This window comes from Papio anubis, chromosome 4 (assembly GCF_008728515.1).
Source record: "Papio anubis isolate 15944 chromosome 4, Panubis1.0, whole genome shotgun sequence".
In the NCBI taxonomy this organism is placed as follows: Eukaryota; Metazoa; Chordata; class Mammalia; order Primates; family Cercopithecidae; genus Papio; species Papio anubis.
In genome coordinates, this window is record NC_044979.1 from 179310869 (window position 1) to 179330547 (window position 19679).

The 19679-nt window shown below is 52.1% G+C and overlaps 1 protein-coding gene across 1 annotated transcript in view; it reads left to right on the plus strand.

The window, feature by feature from the left end:
- The first annotated feature begins 1313 nt into the window (after positions 1 to 1313).
- The window catches only part of AGPAT3 (1-acylglycerol-3-phosphate O-acyltransferase 3), a 28553-nt gene continuing 10187 nt past the window's right edge, over positions 1314 to 19679 (plus strand). The window contains 6 exon segments of the mRNA XM_031665786.1: positions 1314 to 1446; positions 10016 to 10088; positions 10090 to 10165; positions 11394 to 11579; positions 12909 to 13062; positions 13698 to 13800. Coding sequence (XP_031521646.1) covers positions 10024 to 10088; positions 10090 to 10165; positions 11394 to 11579; positions 12909 to 13062; positions 13698 to 13800 — 584 coding nt within the window. The 5' untranslated portion in view covers positions 1314 to 1446; positions 10016 to 10023.

The window sequence follows — 19679 nt, forward strand, 5'->3', positions numbered from 1 at the left end:
GTTTGCGGTGCGTTTTTGTGTGTGGTTTGTGTGTGGATTGCAGTAGGTGTGTGGTTGGCAGTGTGGTGTGTGGGGTTTGAGGTGTGTGTGTTGTGTGTGGGTTTTGCTGCAGTGTGTGTGGTGTGTGTGGTTTGCGGTGCGCTGTGGTGTGTGGTGTGTGTGGGGTTCTGGTGCGCTGTGGTGTGTGGGGTGTGTGGTTTGCAGTGGGTGTGTGGTTTGCGGTGTGTGTGGGGTTTGCAGTGTGGTGTGTGGTGTGTGTGTGGTTTGCAGTGCGCTGTGGTGTGTGGTGTGTGGGGTTTCTGGTGCGCTGTGGTGTGTGGCATGTGTGGTTTGCGGTGCGCTGTGTGTGGTGTGTGTGTGGTTTGTGGGCGCTGTGGTGTGTGGTGTGTGTGTGGTTTGCAGTGGGTGTGTGGTTTGCGGTGTGGTGTGTGGGGTTTGCGGTGTGTGTGTTGTATGTGGGGTTTGCAGTGTGGTGTGTGGTGTGTGTGGTTTGCAGTGTGGTGTGTGGTGTGTGTGGGGTTTCTGGTGCGCTGTGGTGTGTGGTGTGTGTGTGGTTTGCGGTGCGCTGTGGTGTGTGTGTGTGTGGTTTGCGGTGCACTGTGGTGTGTGGGGTCTGTGTGGTTTGCGGTGTGGTGTGTGGGAGTTTGCGAGGTGCGATGTGGTGGTGGTTGCAGGTGCGCTGTGGGTATGTGTGGTGGGTTTGCAGGGTCACGCTGTGGTGTGTGGTGTGTGTGGGGTTTGCGGTGTCCTGTGTTGTGTGGTGTGTGTGGGGTTTGGGTGCGCTGTGGTATGTGGTGTGTGTGTGTGTGGTTTGCAGTGCACTGTGGTGTGTGGTGTGTGTGGGGTTCGCGGTGTGGTGTGTGAGGTTTGCAGTGCGGTGTGTGTGGTTTACGGTGCGCTGTGGTGTGTGTGTGGTTTGCGGTGCGCTGTGTGTGGTGCGTGTGGTTTGCGGTGCGCTGTGGTGTGTAATTGTGTGTGGTTGCGTGCACTGAGCCAATTGTGGTGGTGTGTGCGTTTCACGGTGCACTGTAGTGTATGGGTATGTGTGTGGTTTGCGGTATGCTGTGTTGTGTGGTGTGTGGGTTTTGCAGTGTGCTGTGCAGCATGTGTGTTTGAGCGTGAGGCATGTGAAGGGTGTGCAGTGAGCAGTACCCCGGTGTTCCTGTGGGGGTGTAGGCGTGGCCACCCTGACGCTGTCCCTGTCCCTGTCTTTGCAGGACGGCTGTCCTCAGTGAGGCCCGTGCACCCGGCTCTGAAGCAGCGCCATGGAGCCCTGCTGGCCTCCTGAGCCCAGTTAGGTGCTGCACCTGCTGGTAGAAGCCGTCTTAGAGTGGTGGCCCGGTCTGGTCATCAACTCCGTCCAGCTGTGCACGCTGGCGCTCTGGCCGGTCAGCAAGCAGCTCTACCGCCGCCTCAACTGCCGCCTCGCCTACTCGCTCTGGAGCCGTGAGTGTCTGCTGGGCCAGTCCCCGCCACCTGGGGCTCCCGTAGGGGCGGTGCGGGACCATGGACGGGGCAGTCGTGGGTTCTCAGGCCGGAAGTGAGGGCTGTGCGGGAGGCGCTTGAGGCCATCTGGCTGGCAGGCTGTAGAAAGGCCACCTCTTTTCCTTAGCTTGAGCTGTGTGATGTGCCAGTCTGACCATTCTGACCCACAGCAATGGCAGCTTCCCACGGTTTACCAGAGCATATGGGAATCTTTAAACAAACAAAAGTAAAGAGAGAGTTGAGTTCTGTTCACCCGTTACCAAGCTCCAACAGCTCCCTACACGGCCCCTCGTGTGTCCCGCTCACACTGCACCAACACCGGAGCATGCTGAAGTGTATTTCAGCATGCATCCCTGAAAGAAAAGGCGTCCTACCTCCCTGCACATCAAACACATGTGTAGCTGTGTGTCTGTCCGTATGTGCTTCTGTGGGTGTGTGTGTATTTATACATAGAGAAACCAGTCTTTACCTGTCACGTGGACAGAGACTCAGAGGCTTGGTGACAACACCCACCATGGACGGGTAACTGCTCACGCCAGGTGTGGTGGGGATGTGAACAGCCACATCTCTGGAGGGTGGTTTGGCAGTGGCTGTCAACAGTTTAAGTGGTTGCAATCTTCAACTCAGCAATTCCACAGACATGCAACCTACAGAGACATGTGCAAAAGTGTGCAACGGGACAGGTGTTCTCATTTTATCACAGGTATCCTCATTATTGTATTATTTTTATATTAGTACAAAACTGGCAGCAACCTAAGCACCTGTCACTGGAGACTAATTATGCCGCACCCATACAGGGACCCTCTGCGGCCATCATGGAGAGCCTTCATCTTACACGTACAGTCTTAAGTGAAAAAGAAAGTATACAACAAAGTCCATAGTATGCTATGATTCATTTTGTTTCTTAAGAAAGGACACTGTGTGTGTGGTGTGTACATGTGTAGAAAAATCCCAGAAGGGGCTGGGCACGGTGGCTCATGCCTGTAATCCCAGCACTTTGAGAGGCCGAGGCAGGTGGATCTCCTGAGGTCAGGAGTTCAAGACCAGCCTGGGCAACATGGTGAAACCCCATCTCTACTAAAAATACAAAAAATTAATCCCAGCACTTTGAGAGGCTGAGATGGTGGATCACAAGGTCAGGAGCTCGAGACCATCCTGGCTAACATGGTGAAACCCCATCTGTACTAAAAATACAAAAAAAAATGAGTCAGGCGCGGTGGTGGGTGCCTGTAGTCCCAGCTACTCGGGAAGCTGAGGCAGAAGAATGGCGTGAACCCGGGAAGCGGCGCTTGCAGTGAGCCGAGATCATGCCACTGCACTCCAGCCTGGGCGACAGAGCGAGACTCTGTCTCAAAAAATAATAATAATTAATTAATTAATTAATTTCTAAAAATTAGCTGAGCATGGTGGCGTACGCCTGTAATCCCAGCGACTCGAGAAGCTGAGGCAGGAGAACTGCTTGAACCTGGGAGGTGGAAGTTGCAGTGAGCCGAGATCACACCAGCCTGGGCAACAGAGCAGGACTCTGTCTTAAAAAAAAAGAAAAAGAAAAATCTCAGAAGGATGCCCGAGAAAACTGCGTGGTGCTGATATCCAGGGAGTGGGGAAAGGAGGGGATTCTTACGTTTTATTTCACACTCTCATGCTGTTTCCATGTTTTTGCATGAGTGCCTGTACACTTTGTTTCATATGGGAAACGGTGAGCCCAGCTGTAAACACTTTGTCTCATATGGGAAACCTTGGGTCCCAGATACACTTTGTTTCTATGGGAAACAGTGAGCACATACACACTTTGTCTCATATGGGAAATGGTGGGCCTGTAACCTTGTCTCCACGATCTCCTTCCAATTCTGGAGCTGGTAGCACTGCTGAAAAGGCTGTTTATGTCAGCTAACTTTTTTTTTTTTTGAGAGAGTCTCGCTCTGTCACCCAGGCTGAAGTGCAGTGGTGCGATCTCAGCTCACTATAAGCTCTGCCTCCTGGGTTCACGCCATTCTCCTGCCTCAGCCTCCTGAGTAGGTGGGACTACAGGCACCTGCCACCACGCCCAGCTAATTTTTTTTGTATTTTTAGTAGAGACGGGGTTTCACCATGTTAGCCAGGATGGTCTCGATCTTCTGACCTCGTGATCCACCCACCTCGGCCTCCCAAAGTGCTGGGATTACAGGCATGAGCCACCGTGCCCGGCCTATGCCAGCTAACTTTCTATGCCTAGGACACTCCACTGTCTGCAGAAAGACTAGTGACTCAGCCCTTAGACCAGCTTGTCACGTGTGTTATACCGGCCGGGCGCGGTGGCTCAAGCCTGTAATCCCAGCACTCTGGGAGGCCGAGGTGGGTGGATCATGAGTTCAGGAGATCGAGACCATCCTGGCTAACATGGTGAAACCCTGTCTCTACTAAAAATACAAAAAACTAGCCAGGCATGGTAGCAGGTGCCTGTGGTCCCAGCTACTCGGGAGGTTGAGGCAGGAGAATGGCGTGAACCCAGGAGGAGGAGCTTGCAGTGAGCCGAGATTGCACCACTGCACTCCAGCCTGGGCAACGGAGTGAGACCCCATCTCAAAAAAAGAAATAATAAAAAATAAAAATAAAAACAAATGTGTTATAGCTTCAGTTCCTGATTTTTTTGTTGTTTGTTTTTTTAAATAAAAGGCTGCTTTTTTTGTGGGAAGGAAGAATTGGAAATGCTATAATATAAAATATACAAATGAGTTATTCATAAGTATAACTGGATAAGATGAATACATACAAAAAGGGCAAATATTAACTAATGAAAACTAAATTACAGACTCTTACTTTCTAGCAATATTCTGAAGCTAAAATACTAAAAAACAGCTAAATCCTGGATGAAACTGGCTTTTTAATGCATTTCTGGGCTCACAGTAAGGAAAGAAAAACCTCTCAGCTCCACCCTTCCACCAATCCCTTTAGCAAAAAACAGGGTGTGTGTGCGAAAATGGAACGTCAGCACTGCCTTTGAGGAGCCTAACCCTTGGGCAGCTGTAACAGAGGGAGCTGAAGCTAAACCAGGACTCTTGAGCGAGGCCATGAGACAAGCTAGGTTAACACCGTGGGTCTCAGCAGAGGCAAACGAAAGTACACTCTGGGGAAAGTCTCTTATTTAGGCCTGAAGAATCCCACAGATTAAGAAAAGTTAAATAGGAGTTCATAATCAAGAATGACAATGTAAACAGCAGATGTAGACCAAAGACCACCCAAAGTGCCCCGACTTGGAAAAGAACCAAGTAGAACTGCTATCAATGAAAACTGTTGATATTTTAAAGCAAAAACTCACGGATGGATTTTGTATCAGATTAGACACAGTTAATGAGAGAATGGGTACACCAGACATCAATGTGAAGAAATCATCCATTGACCACAAAGGAGATGAAAAATGTGAAATAGGACTGAAAAGATGTAAGGACAGAATGAGAAGCTTCATAAAATAGGGCTTTGGCCCCCACCCCCAAAGGAGAGAACAGGAGAAGCCACGTAGGAAGAGAGGATGCCTGAGGACCTCCTGAACTGAGGAAGGTACGATTCTGCAGTTACAGGGAGCCCATGTACACCAAGCAGGGCAAATGCACAGAAATCCACACCTAGGCAGGCCCTGGGGCATCACAGACCATCAGAGACAAGGAGGAGCCCGGCATAGTGGCTCACGCCTCTAATCCCAGCACTCTGGGAAGCTGAGGCAGGAGGATCACTTGAGGTCAGGAGTTTGAGACCAGCCTGGCCAACATGGTGAAAACCTGTCTCTACTAAAAATACAAAAATTAGCTGAGCCTGGTGGCACGTGTCTAATCCCGGCTACTTGGGCAGTTGAGGCAGGAGAATCGTTTGAACATGGGTGGTGGAGGTTGCAGTGAGCCAAGATTGCATCACTGCACTCCAGCCTGGGTGACAGTGAGACTCTGTCTCAAAAAAAGATGAGGAGGTCCTCAAATCCCCAGAGAGGAAAGCTGGAGAACCACGCTAGATGGTCAGCAGTGAGGCCGACAGCAGATTTCTCATGGCAGGCAGCAGTGGTGGGAGACGGTGGAAGGTCCTCAATGTGCTGGAAAATGGCCAACCTAGCACTCTGTGTCGTTCAAGAGTGCAAATGAAATAAAAAGTGGTGCACTCCAAAAAAATGAGAGCTTTTACTGCCCGTAGATCTTCACTTAAATATTTTTTAAAGATGTGTTTCAGTAAGAACAAAAATTATTAAAGTGGGGTTTAATTTTCAAGAAAGAATAGTAGCCAAAGAAATTAGGAGGTGGATGAATCTAAACCCTATGTAAACTAAAAACTATGCCTGGCGGGGTGTGGTGGCTCACGCCTCTAATCCCAGTACTTTGGGAGGCTGAGGCAGGTGGATCACCTGAGGTCAGGAGTTCAAGACCAGCCTGGTCAACACGGTGAAACCCCATCTCTATTAAAAATATGAAAATTAGCCTGGCATGGTGGGGGGCACCTATGATCCCAGCTACTCGGGAGGCAGAGGCAGGAGAATCACTTGAACCTGGGAGGTGGAGGCTGCAGTGAGCTGAGATTGCACCACTGCACTCCACCTTGGGTGGCAGAGCGAGACTCTGTCTCAAAAAAAAGAAAATAAATAAATAAATAAATAAACAACGATGCCCAAATTGTGAGGTTGGAGAAAGGCAGGTCTGAAATGGTGGGCAGCATAGCCCAGGTATCAGGACCAGAGTATCCAAGGTGGGGTACTCTGTGTTTGTCAGGAAGCGCATTCAGATTTTTTTTTTTTTTTTTTGTGAGGTGGAATCTTGATCTGTTGCCCAGGCTGGAATGCAGTGGTGCAATCTCAGCTCACTGCAACCTCCACTTCCCAAGTTCTAGAAATTCGCTTGCCTCAGCCTCCCGAGTAGCTGATATTACAGGTGCCCGCTACCACACTTAGCTAATTTATTTTTATTTTTATTTTTATTAGAGATGGTGTTTCACCATGTTGCCCAGGCTGGTCTCAAACTCCTGACCTTGGGTGATCCACCCGCCTCGGCCTCCCAAAGTGCTGGGATTACAGGCGTGAGCGCCCAGCCCAGGTTCAGATTTTAATGGTAACTTTGTTAAGTATAGGATAGGAAAAAAGAGAGATCAAACATAACTTCCAAAGTATTAGAAAAAGATGAAAGAAAAGGCAAATCTCTTTTTTTTAATTCAAGAAAATAGAAACTAGAAAAAAGCATTAAAATAAGGAATATTGAGGTATACATTAAGAAGATCAATACAAAATTCCCAGATATTTGGAATGACCACAAATACACAAGAAAAGCACCTCAGTAAAAACAAAAGTAATCGGCCTCTCCATCTGCTGGGCTTGCGTGGGTGTGTGAATTCCCTCTATGACTCGTTGGATTTGGGATTTTCTTCACTTAGATGTATTTCCATGAATACGTTTGTGGGAGCCCTTCTCCAGTCAGAGCTATGTGGAAGCTTTTTCCAGTTCAGTGACGTATGGTGAGAGCAGACATCACAGTGGCTTTGTCGCTGTTTGTTTTTGAGACAGGGTCTTGCTCTGTTGCTCAGGCTGGCGTGCAGTGGTGTGATCTTGGCTCCCTGCAACCTCCACCTCCTGGGCTCAAGCAGTCCTCCCACCTCAGCCTCCTGAGTCGCTGAGACCACAGGTGTGCACCACCATGCCCAGCTAATTTTGTACTTTTTGTAGAGACAGGGTTTTGCCATGTTGCCGAGGCTGGTCTCGACCTCCTAGGCTCCTGTGATCCTCCTGCCTCAGCCTGCTGGGCTGCTGGGATTACAGGCGTGAGCCACCGCACCAGCCACAGTGGTTTTTAATGACTCTGAACCACTGTTTTATTTTCTTCATTCCTATTCTCGTTCTTAATGCCGGGTACCTTCTTGCTGCCCGTTTTGAACTCACTGCCAGTGTCTCTGCTGTCATCTGACCTGCAGAGCTGTAGGTGCTGGGGCGAAGGGTGCAGGTTTGGAGCCATTTAAAGAGCCTGGCCCAGGCTCCTCCCTCCCTGCGGACCTCGGTCAGGGCTTCAGTGTCTAAACCTCAACTTTCTCATCTGCTGAGCACAGACAAAACCACCTGCCTTTGAGCTGTATTATGAAGCCTAAATCAGCACGCACAGCAGGTGCACAGCAATGCGTGATAAATTGTTAGTATTATTGGGTGAATTTTAGTTTTTTTGTTTGTTTGTTTGTTTGTTGTTGTCTGTTTTTTGTTTTTTGGGTTTTTTTTTTTAGACAGAGTCTCTCTGTTGCCCTGGCTGGAGTGCAGTGGTGTGATCTTAGCTCACTTCAACCTCCATCTTCTGAGGTTCCGGTGATTCTCATGCCCCAGTCCCCCGAGGAGCTGGGATTACAGGTGCCTGCCACCACACCCAGCTCATTTTTGTATTTGTAAGTAGAGATGGGCTTTTGCCATGCTGCCACAGCTGGTCTTAAATTCCTGGCCTCAAGTGATCCTCCTGTCTTGGCCTTCCAAAGTGCTGGGATTACAGGTTTGAGCCACTGCACCTGGCCAGAATTTTAGATTTTTTAATATCAGTGGTTGAAAAATAGGCTACGGCTGGCTTACTCATTGTGCTTTAGGGAAGCATATATTTGAGTGAAGGAAATGATGAAAGGAATTTCATGTCGGGCCCAGGAGACGCCCACCCTGCAAGACAGTTTACAGATGCCCACTCTGACAGCTGTCTGCAGTTAGCCAGCGTCGGCTGAGGGGTCCTGAGATCTGCTGAAGGCTGCCCTCGCATGCCAACGGCAAGGGAAAAGGGCAACCTGCCCCTGGGCTTGCCACAGGTGACCTTTGGATGGGACCATTGTCCAGACAGCACAGCTTGTCCCTCCAGAACACTCATGGGGAGTGTGCCTGTGTCTGGCTGGCTGTGTGGGCTCTCGTTCAGTTCTTTCCTCCTCTCCAGCCCTCACCGGGCTTGACCCTAAAGGCAGAGGTCTCGAGCACTTGCCAGGGGCAAGCCAGTGGTGGGGGCGCCCCTGCCAGGCCAGGCCTGCTGTGGGGCTTGGTTAGCAGGTCTTCTCCCCACATGCAGGACTTCCTCCCACCCACTGCCTCTGCCCACAGGCGACCTTTCTCTTTTAAAGGAATTGGGGTACCTTGGTGCCCCCACAAACCCTGAGTTCCCTCTCTCCTTTCTGCGTCCTTTCTGCTTGCCTGCGTGTGTACACAGCGTCGTGACCCCTGGGAAGACACTTCCCTGCATCTGCACACTGTCTGCAGGCGTCTCTGGCCATCCTGGGCTGAGCTGCGTGATCTCGGGTAGCGGCCCCTTGTTCACCCGTACAGGATGTCTTTGGAATTGGTCTCTAGTGTCCTTTATAAATAACTGGTATAAAAGAAGCCCAGGGCGATGGCCTTGCAGAGAGCCTACACTTCAGAGCTGGGCTGGTGTCCAGCCCAAGAAACCTGCGGCCGTCCTGAGCTGGAAGCCGCATCCTGGTTCTGTGAGGCCGTCCTTCCCGGACGACTGGCTGGGGGGCACGAGACTCCGGCGGCCGACAACACGCCCACCTGCTTGGCCTCCCTCTTGTCCTTCCCTACACGGCCCTCTGAACGGGACTCTCTCCCTCTGAGGCCTGCGTGTGACAAAGATGTGTGGTTCTCACCATGGAACTCTTCAGCCCTGCAGTTCTCCTGAAGGTGAATGCGGGCGTCCCGGAGTCCCCATCAGGAGACAGACAATGCCGTGTTCCCAGCGTCCCCAGAGTCCCCACAGGCGCGCAGGTCTCCTGCCTGCAAACAGAGTTCCCAGCCACGGGCCCCCCCGCACTCCTGGGAAGCGCGTCTTCAGCCCACGGGGCCTGAGCCAGGGGAAGGGACCGAGGGAGGAGGCTCCAAGACCCCGTGAGTGGGCGGGGGACAAGCACCCAAAGCAGGGACTGGCACCCCTCACATGCCAGCACCCACGGGGTCAGGTGCGCCCTGCTGTCTCTGGGGGCCCTGCAGGCCTCTGGCCGCCTGCCCAGCAGCAAGCCCCGTAGGGCACTCCCAGTCAGCCTTCCTGGGGGTGGGCTAGACCTCACATGACCTTTTTTAAAATATGGAAAACCAGTGTAACCCCAAAGCAAGTTTTAAGAGAAAGTGTAATTCCTATTACTCGATCATCTATAATTCCATTCCACCCAGCGCTTTGCATTTTCTCCCACTGTCTGTTCTGCGGACATGAGTGGTTGTATTCTGCTTCCTAATCATCTGGCAACATTTTTCATCTTCCTGCGCATCTCGGGGGTGTGGCTGTGCAGTACTCGGCCACACCAAGGCGCACGTGAGCATCGTAATTGGGCGTAAAGATCAGTGTCTCCTTGCAGAGTGGCAGTTCTCCCCTTTTCTGCTGCTACCTTCTGTCTATCTCCTCCCAACAGTTGCTTAGAGGTCATTGTAATTTCATAAAACATGCTCAATGTAAGTCATCAAAACTCATGTTTAGCAGAGACTTCCGCTCTGGATGAAAATAGCGTAGGTGTCTCCTGCGGGTGCTCCCCGACCATCCCAGGAGGAGGGGTCCCACCAGTGCCGACGCCCTCCCTCTGTCCACAGAGCTGGTCATGCTGCTGGAGTGGTGGTCCTGCACGGAGTGCACATGTTCCTGGGACAGGCCACAGTGGGCTTCAGGGGAAGGAGCATGCGGTCATCATCCTCAACCACAACTTCAGATCAGAGAAAACTTCCCTCTGTGGAGTGGACCATGTGTGGCTTGGTGCACAGGGTGGCGGGGCCGGGGAGGGCCGGGGTGTGAGGGGCCTGGGGAGGGCTGAGGGGTGTGGTGGCGGGGAGGGAGTCCCTGGAAGGCTGGGGGTGAGGCAGGGAGTCCGGGAGGGCTGGGCTGAGTGGGGTGGGGTGGTCGGGAGTAGGGCTAAAAAGGGTGAGGCGAGGGGGGTCCTGGGAGGGCTGGGAGTCGTCAAAGGATTCGAGAAAGACAAAAGTAAAATCGATAAAGGAATCGGAAAATAAAAGTAAACAAGAGACAAAGGAAAAACAAAACTAATAAGTCGGAAATATGAATCAAAGTAAAAGACAAAGGTAAAATGTAAAGTCAAAAGGAAACTAAAGTGAAACAAAGGTCAAAGGAAGACAAAGGTTAATCAAGAAAATCCGGAAATCGTAAAGAACCGAAAGAGCTAAAGAGTAAAATCGTCAAAGTCGAGATAATAAAGATAAGCAAAGGTATGGTCAGCAAAAAGGTAAAACCACTCCCGAGTCGAAGTTGCTGAGAGTGGCAGGGGTCCCAGGGAGGAGCTAGGGGAGTAGGGGGTGCCAGGGGTGAGCAGGAGGGCCCTGCAGAGTGGGTGGGGGCAGTGGGGGTCCCATCCCAGGCTGGGGGAGACTTGGGGTTCCCAGGGAAAGGGCTGGGGGAGCAGGGGAGTCCCTGGCGTGGTGATGGAGAGGCCCCTGGGGTCCGAGTCCCTGAGTGTTCCTCCTGGGGCGTCTCTTTGAGCTGGGCAGTGGTGCCTGGCTACTTGAGGGGCCCTGGCCCGCATGGCCTCAGCTGTCCCCGAGCTGTGCCCTCCTTTCTCATCATGGCCTTTGCCTTTGAGATGACCCCACCTGCATCCCCGCAGAACCACTTCCATTAGCCAAGCTGCCTCGGATAAAACCTAAACTACTCCCCGATGCTGGCAGAGGAATTTCGTTGCAGTCAGAGCCCCTGTGTGAGGCAGCACCCCCAGGCCACCCCCAGGAAGCCTGGTACCCTCTGCATCGGGCTCACCCACCCTCCCTGAGGCCCCCCAGCCAAGCCTGAGCCTCAGTTTCCTCATTTCTGGGGCAGCCCACTCACTCTCAGAAGCCAAGTCCTCATTCACAACAGACACCCTGAGCCACAAAACCGTGACTCCCAGAGCAACACCACGCAGGAGCTGGGTGCGCCGGGAGCCTGGCCAAGCCCCTGGCCTCTGTCTGATGCTGAAGTGCCCAGTGCCCCTCCTTCTCCTCCCTCCAGAGCTCCAAGGTCCTCGCTAAGAAGGAGCTGCTCTACGTGCCCCTCATCGGCTGGACGTGGTACTTTCTGGAGATCGTGTTCTGCAAGCGGAAGTGGGAGGAGGACCGGGACACAGTCATCGAAGGGCTGAAGCGCCTGTCCGACTACCCTGAGTACATGTGGGTGAGTGCGCAGAGCGGCCTGACACCCTGCGTGCTGGGAGGCGGCCACGACCACTGCCCGCGTCCCAGGCTGGAAACCCCAGGAGAGCCTCTGCACACGGGGCACTGTTTCCATGGGGCCAGAGCTCCCCATCTGAGCTGCAGGTGTGGAGGCTTCTCTTGAGCCACCTCCCTGCTGTTCACCGAAATCCCAGCTCTGACCAGGCCATCCTAAGGGGACCTGGCGGGGGAGGGGCAGGCCAGGGTGCCCCCAGCGAGCCCTGGCTGTGCCTGCCCTGCTCAGTATGCGTCCCCATCCCTTTTTCTGTCCCTTCTTCCTGGTCTGTATTGGAAAATGGGCTGCCTGTGCTGTTAGCATTTCTGGGTTTTGTTTTTTTTTGGTTTTTTGGTTTGTTTTGTTTTAAGATGGAGTCTTGCTCTGTCACCCAGGTTGGAATTCTATGGCGCAATCTCGGGTCACTGCAACCTCCACCTCCCAGGTTCAAGCAATTCTCCTGTCTCAGCCTTCCAAATAGCTAAGATTACAGGTGCACACCACCACACCTGGCTAATTTTTTGTATTTTTACTAGAGATGGGGTTTCACCATGTTGGCCAGGCTGGTCTCAAACTCCTGACCTCAGGTAATCCACCTGCCTCGGCCTCCCAAAGTGCTGGGATTATAGGCATGAGCCACCTTGCCAGCCTGCTGTTAGCATTTCTTTTTTTAATTTTGATATGGAGTCTTACTCTGTCGTCCAGGCTAGAGTGCAGTGGCGTGATCTCAGCTCACCACAACCTCTGCCTCACGGGTTCCAGTAGTTCTCCTCCCTCAGCCCCCGCACCGGGATTACAGGCGCACACCACCACGACCAGCTAATTTTTGTATTTTAGTAGAGATGGGGTTTCACCATGTTGGCCAGGCTGGTCTCGAACGCCTGACCTCATGATCCACCCGCCTTGGCCTCCCAAAGTGCTGGGATTATAGGGTTGAGCCACCATGCCTGGCCTGCTGTTAACATTTCTAACTCACGCTGTGGCAAGTGGATGAAACCCTCTCTGTTTTCACACTGATCAGAGGCTGCTGCCCCGACACACCTTCATGTCTCACTTCTTTCTGGAAAGTTCTTTCTGGAGATCTCTCCTGTGTGAGTGAACATGTGTGATTGGAGTGCAGACTCTGGCCCTAGAATAAAAGAACCTTTCAGTCCTAACCCATGCTGCTCGCTAAAGCAAGATTTCCACAAATTCAGCCACAACCTTTGCTACCTGTCAGAGAGGCAGGTGTGGCCTGGACATGCGCCTGCCCCAGCTGCTCTGCAGGGTGACCCTCTGTCTCCGTGTCGATCCTAGTTTCTCCTGTACTGCGAGGGGACGCGCTTCACAGAGACCAAGCACCGTGTCAGCATGGAGGTGGCGGCTGCTAAGGGGCTTCCCGTCCTCAAGTACCACCTGCTGCCGCGGACGAAGGGCTTCACCACCGCGGTCAAGTGCCTCCGGGGGACAGGTAGGCCCCAGACTGCCCGAGCCGGGGCCACCGCTGTGCTCACGGAAAATAGTGATTTCTTAAAAAAAAAAAAGAATAGTGCATTCCATGTGAAACACAGGAGAGCGAAAGTGAGAAAGGAATCAAGTGAGGGGGTCGGCGCCACAAGGTCCCGCGTCAGGTTTTGAGGTGATAAAATGCTAATTCACGAGAAACAATTAAAATAATAAAAAATACATAATGTAAAACCTTATGAAGGGGAAATAATCATTATTATATCCTATTAATCCAAAAGGAGTCGAAATAAAAGAAAGGGACAAAGAACAGAAAACAGCCAGACAGCAGGGGTCAGATAGCAGAGGTCAGACAGCAGAGGCCAGACAGCAGAGGCCAGACAGCAGGGTCCCGCTCACAGCGTCAGTACCCGTGGGAAACGTCAGCCACTAAGTGCCCTCCCCAGCAGAGGAGAACGAGGCAAAAAGAGGGAAAGAAAACTCGGAGAAGAGGTCCCGGCGTGTTCTCCCCAGGACGGGGCCAGGCCCCTGGCATATTCTCTCCAGGATGGGCCGGGTCCCAGGTGGAACCTGCATTTCCCTCTGGCAGTGACCGTGCAGCCGCCCGGGCTGGGTCACCTACCCTCCCGTCTCCTCCCACAGTCGCAGCTGTCTATGACGTAACCCTGAACTTCAGAGGAAACAAGAACCCGTCCCTGCTGGGGATCCTCTACGGGAAGAAGTACGAGGCGGACATGTGCGTGAGGTGAGGCCAGACCCTGCGACTCTTGGGCCGCCCCCCATACCTTCCTGAGTTTGCACTGGGCAGAGGCCAGGAGGGCGGCTGGGTCCAGGCGCCATGTCCCACAGTCCCACGGGGTGGAACCCACACAGAAGGCCCGTCTGCAGCCCTGCCCCACTAAACAGACACGGGAGAGGCCCTGCAGGACTCGTCCGGGGCTCGGGATGCAGGCCACAGAGAGGACACGGAGACACGGGGGATGCGTGGGGAGACTCACCGTTGCCCACAGTGTGTTTTGTTCCTTTGGGGACATCGTTGACCTGGCATTGGGAGCCACCTCCGTCCTCTCCTTCTGCCTTCTTGGGAAGCCCCTGCAGTTCCCTCTGTAAGACGCTCTGTCCCTTCCCGGGCCTGGTCTCAAACCCCACTGGGCTCCATAAGTCTCCTGGGTCCCGCAGTCACACGACCTGGGGGGCATGCGGTGCTGACTTCTCACCCAGGGGTGAAACCCGGGCAGGTCTCTTGGTGGGCAGGACGGGACCCCCTGCAGAGCCTCTGGCCTGAAGCAGCACTGGTGATGGGAGTGGCTTTCTGCTGGCCCTGGCAATGGCAGCCCCAGCACGCGAGGGACCATAGTGTCTGAAGGAGACAGTGGTGAAGGGAGAGGAAGAACCTGTTTGATTTTTTTTTTTTTTCCCTTGGAGACGGAGTTTCATCCTGTCAGCCAGGCTGGAGTGCAGTGGCTCAATCTTGGCTCACTGCAACCTCCGCCTCCCCGGTTCAAGCGATTCTCCTGCCTCAGCCTCCTGAGTAGCTGGGGTTACAGGTGCCCGCCACCACGCCTGGCTAATTTCGTATTTTTTTGGTAGAGACGGGGTTTTACCATATTGTCCAGGCTGGACTTGAACTCCTGACCTCCGGTGATCTGCCCACCTCGGCCTCCCAAAGTGCTGGGATTACAGGCGTGAGCCACCACGTTGGGCCAAAGAGGCTTTTTTAAACCCCGTCTTGAGAGTTGGGGCTTCCGTGCTATGGGGCGCCAGTCCTGTCCCAATGAAATAAAACAGGAGTGGTGTGTCCAGACCCCAGGAGGAGCCTGGGGCTTGCTCTGAAGGGTACTAGCGGCTTTCCCCCGGGCAGCATGTCTCTTTCCCCACAGTCAGGGCTGTGGGTGCCGCCACTGAGCCATTGCTGCCCTTGGACTCTCCAGGCTTCTCTGGCTTACACAGAAGAGAAAATCCACCCAGAAATCCTATTGACTTAAAGCCCAGGTTGAGGTTGTGACCTTAATTCCAGCATAAATCATCATTTCAGGCAGACTTTTGAGGCACGAAGAAACTGTGCTGGATGGCCCTTGTTGAGCTTGTCAGTCTCTGGTTTCATTCAAGTGTGTGCAGAAAGGCAAGGCCCTCCTTGCCTGGTAAAGCTGCACAGAGCTGTCACTATATGCGTTTCCATATTTGCAGTCCAACCACAGCCTACTGGGCGTGTGTCCTGGTCAGCCTAGCCTGCCCATGGTGGCTACAGGCCCTCTACATTCTAATAGCGAGAACCTGAGCACGTACAAATTAAACAAAGCAAAACACACCACCACTCAGTTCTTCTGGCCACACTCTAGAAGGTTTCCGGAAAGGGTTTGTGAACATAAACACAAGCTAGGTCACACTCCCTTCTGAAGTTCAAGGACTGGCTAATTAGAGGCGGAGGCGCTCTTCTCCTGACCTGGCGTGAGTGAGACCATGAGTGGAGAGTTCTCTCCCTTATGTGCCTAAAACCCCTGGGAGGGAGCTCTGAGCCACTGTGGACCGTGGAGACTGCGGTGACTGACCGGGGCCCTGGACGGTCCAGATGGCAGGCTGGGACAGGACATGAGGTGGGATAATAGCAGCCGGTGGCCTTGTGCTGGATCCTGGCCACAGCTGGCCTCAGTCATCTTCACGAGAGGAGCCCTTGAGGCACATCTCGCTCTCATCCTTGGGTGGTTAGTGGTGGTCCAAGACTGGGCAGTCAGAGTAGCTGCCCAAGGTCAGCACTGGCCGTGGAGGAGCCGGGCCGCCTGCCAAGCCGCACGGTGCCTCCGCCTCGGGTGCCATGCAGCTCCCCACAGAGAGATTTCCCATCAGCCACCCTCCCTGCCGCTGCCTTTATTTTGCCCAATCGTAGTTTAATAAATACTCGCTTTGAACTTCTAAGGCTTCAGCTATTCAGGTCACTGACCGCTTCGCTGTTGGAGGAGCAGCAGTGTCCCCGCGCGCCCCTGTGGCCATGCCATCATAACGCCAGGCTCTGCACCGCATGGGGCTGGTCCTCCTTCCTCCTGCATGGGTGGTGATGCCTGGGGCCGCAGGGAAGCAGGGCCAGTGTGTGCAGGATGGCTGCAGGGCTCTTCTGTCCCCAGGGCTGGCCTCTGGGCTGAGGGCCTTCAAGTGACTTGAGTCAGCTCCAGGAGGCAGATGCTCAGGGTGACACCCTGGGGTGCAGAAAAAAGTAGAATTTTTATTTATCTTTACTTTTTATCTTATCATTTTTAATTCTTATGTTTATATATTTCATAATGTATATAACAGACATATAATAAAACCCGTATGTGGGGTATGTGTGTGTGTGTTCATGTGGGGTGTGTATGTGTGGTGTGTATTATGTATGTGGTACATGTGATGTGCACATGGTGTGTTATGTGTGCATGTGTGGTGTATGTGTGTGCATTATGTGTAAATTATGTGTTGTGTGTGTTGTGTGTGGGTGTGGTACGTGCAGTATAGTGTGTATATAATATAAGTGTGTATAAATTATATGTGTGTAGTATGTGTGTAAAAATTTGTATATTCATGTGGGGTAGTGTGTGTGGGAGTGTGTGTATAGCGTGGTGTGTGTATAAATTACATATGTGTATGGCATAGTGTGTGATGTGTGTGGTGTGCATAAATGTGTGTGGTGTGTGGGGTATGGTGTGTGTAAATTATGTGTGTGTGGTGTGTGTGTTGAACTATGTGTGTGGTATGTGTGTATAAATTATAAATGCATGTGTGTGCAAAATGTGGGTTTGGTGTGGGGTATGTGGTATAATGTGTCATTTATACACATGTATAAATTATATGTGTGTATAAAGTATATATGTGTGGTGTGTGTATATAAATCATGTATGTAAAGATGTGTGGTGTGTGGTACGTGTATATGAATCATATATGTGGGGGTGGTGTGCATAAATTACAAATGTGCGTGTGTGTGTGGTGTGTGTATATGAATCATATGTGGGGGGTGGTGTGTGTGTGTGTGGTGTGGTGTGTATAAATTAGATACGTTTGATGTGTGTGGTGTGGTGTGTATGACGTGGGACTGTGTGTGTCAGGGACCAGTCAGCCAGCGTGGGCCTCTGGGCAGGCCCCTCCCCTCACTGTAGACAGAGGAGCCTCTGCGCCTCGGTTGTTCCTGAAATGGCATCTGTGGCAAATCCTCCCCACGCCAGTTGAACGTGGGGCCAACGTTAAGCTGTTTTGGTTCACCGGGACGTGATGTTGTCTTCACGGCCATCTGCTCACCAGTGGGCAGCCGAGCCTTGTGAACCCTGCATGTGTGCTGGTGTGTGCTGTGTGCTGTTGTATACTGGCGTTTGCTGATGCGTGTGGTGTGTGCTCGCATACGGTGTGTGGGGTATGTGCTGGCATGTGCTGGTGTGTGCACCGGTGTGTAGTGTGTGCTGTTGTATACTGGCGTTTGCTGATGCGTGTGGTGTGTGCTCGCATGTGGTGTGTGTGGTATGTGCTGGCATGTGCTGGCATGTGCCGGTGTGTGCACCGGTGTGTAGTGTGTGCTGGCAGGTGGTGTGTGTTGAGGGGTGGTGTGTGGTGTGTGCTCGCATGTGGCATGTGGGGTATGTGCTGGCATGTGCCGGTGTGTGCCAGTGTGTGCACTGGTGTGTAGTGTGTGCTGGCAGGTGGTGTGTGTTGAGGGGTGGTGTGTGTTGAGGGGTAGTGTGTGGCGGGTGCTGGCGTGTGGCGGGTGCTGGCGTGTGGCGGGTGCTGGCGTGTGCTTGTGTTGTAACGAGACTCAGCTTTCACTTCTGATGGGCTGAGGATCCATAGGTGGAATCCCCAGACACCGAAGCTTCGGGTTCCTCGGTTTCTAGACTGAAGTGTGAGGCGCGTGACCCTCGAGCGTGGAGACCTGCCTGGCTGTGGAACCCTCGCGGGTGGGCCCCGCAGCTGGAGCCGCGTCTTTGCCGTTCTGAGGCGCGCCGTCGCCCCCTCCTGGGCGCTGGGAGGCACTGCGGTTGCCTGTGGACGGCAGGTTCCTGCCTGTTTGTCTTTTTATTTTTATTTATTTTTATTTATTTATTTATTTGGCTTACAACGCAGCGATTTGCTTCTCCCTCATAAAGGTCCACGATAAGCCCAGATCGTGCTCAGGGCAGCCCTGCTGTCCCTGCGTGGTGGCGTCGGGCCGCCCTTGCTTAACAAGGTGACTCTGGCAGCCGCCGCAGGGAAGAGGCAGCGTTGGGCACCCGCTAAGATGCTCCCTTACGCAAGCGACTTGTGGGAGCAGGGATATGTGTTTTTCTTTTCCTTTTTTTTTTTTTTTTTAAGAGAAAACCACATTTTATTTTTGTTAATGTTAAAGTTAATTTTCAATAAAATTTTATATAGAAAATGATTTTTTTTTTTTTTTTTTTGAGATGGAGTCTTGCTCTGTCACCCAGGCTGGAGTGCAGTGGTACAATTTTGTCTACTGCAACCTCCGCCTCCTGGTCCAAGCAATTCTCCTGCCTCAGCTGCTCAAGGAGCTGGGATTACAGGCGCATTCCACCACCTCTGACTACTTTTTGTAGTCTTAGTAGAGATGGGGTTTCACCATGTTGGTCAGGCTGGTCTCGAATTCCTGACCTTGTTATCTGCCTGCCTCGGCCTCCCAAAGTGCTGGGATTACAGGAGTGAGCCACCGCGCCCGGCCGAAAATGAATTTAATTTTAATCAGTTTGACTATAAGGCAAGATTTTCTGAATTTCTTATAACTTTCATAATTGTTTTGAATGAAAGAGTACATTCATGTTCTAAGAAAACTCGACTCTTCAGACACGTGAGCCAAATTGTGTTCTCATATCAGTGTGTCTTAAATTTTATTGCTTAATTTATATAAACAGCCTGTTTATATAAATTAATAGCCTGAATAGCCTGTTTTGAATGGTAGCCAACTTGTTCGGATGTGTGTTTTTCTTAACTGCTCAGAGGGAAGGGAGAACTGGGCACCAGTGAAAACAGGTCACGCCTACCTAAAGTCTTGCTGTGTGGCTCAGTGACGGGTGCCGTGGACGTGGCAGCCCCTGAGTCCCGGCTCCCATACATACAGTATTGCTGTTTCCTTAGCATCACTGCTGTAGGCCGGCGCAGTGGCTCACGCCTGTAATCCCAGCACTTTGGGAGGCCAAGACGGGCGTATAATGAGGTCAGGAGATCGAGACCATCCTGGCTAACACGGTGAAACCCCGTCTCTACTAAAAAATACAAAAAACTAGCTGGGCGAGGTGGCGGGTGCCTGTAGTCCCAGCTACTCGGGAGGCTGAGGCAGGAGAATGGCGTGAACCTGGGAGGCGGAGCTTGCAGTGAGCTGAGATCTGGCCACTGCACTCCAGCCTGGGCAACAGAGCGAGACTCCGTCTCAAAAAAAAAAAAAAAAAAGAATCACTGCTGTAATCCTAGCTGGCGAACTTGGTGTTCTTATTCAATTTTAAAAGATTTTAATATATCATATGTGAGTGGCTTACCCCATCTACTTACTCAAATTCCAACTGACTTTCAAAATAAGAGCCGTGACATGTTACTTATTTAAAATTTTCCAATTAGATTTGTCAGGTAATGACCCTGCTTATCTTACCAAGTAGACATGTCAACTTGTGGGCTGCTAATCCA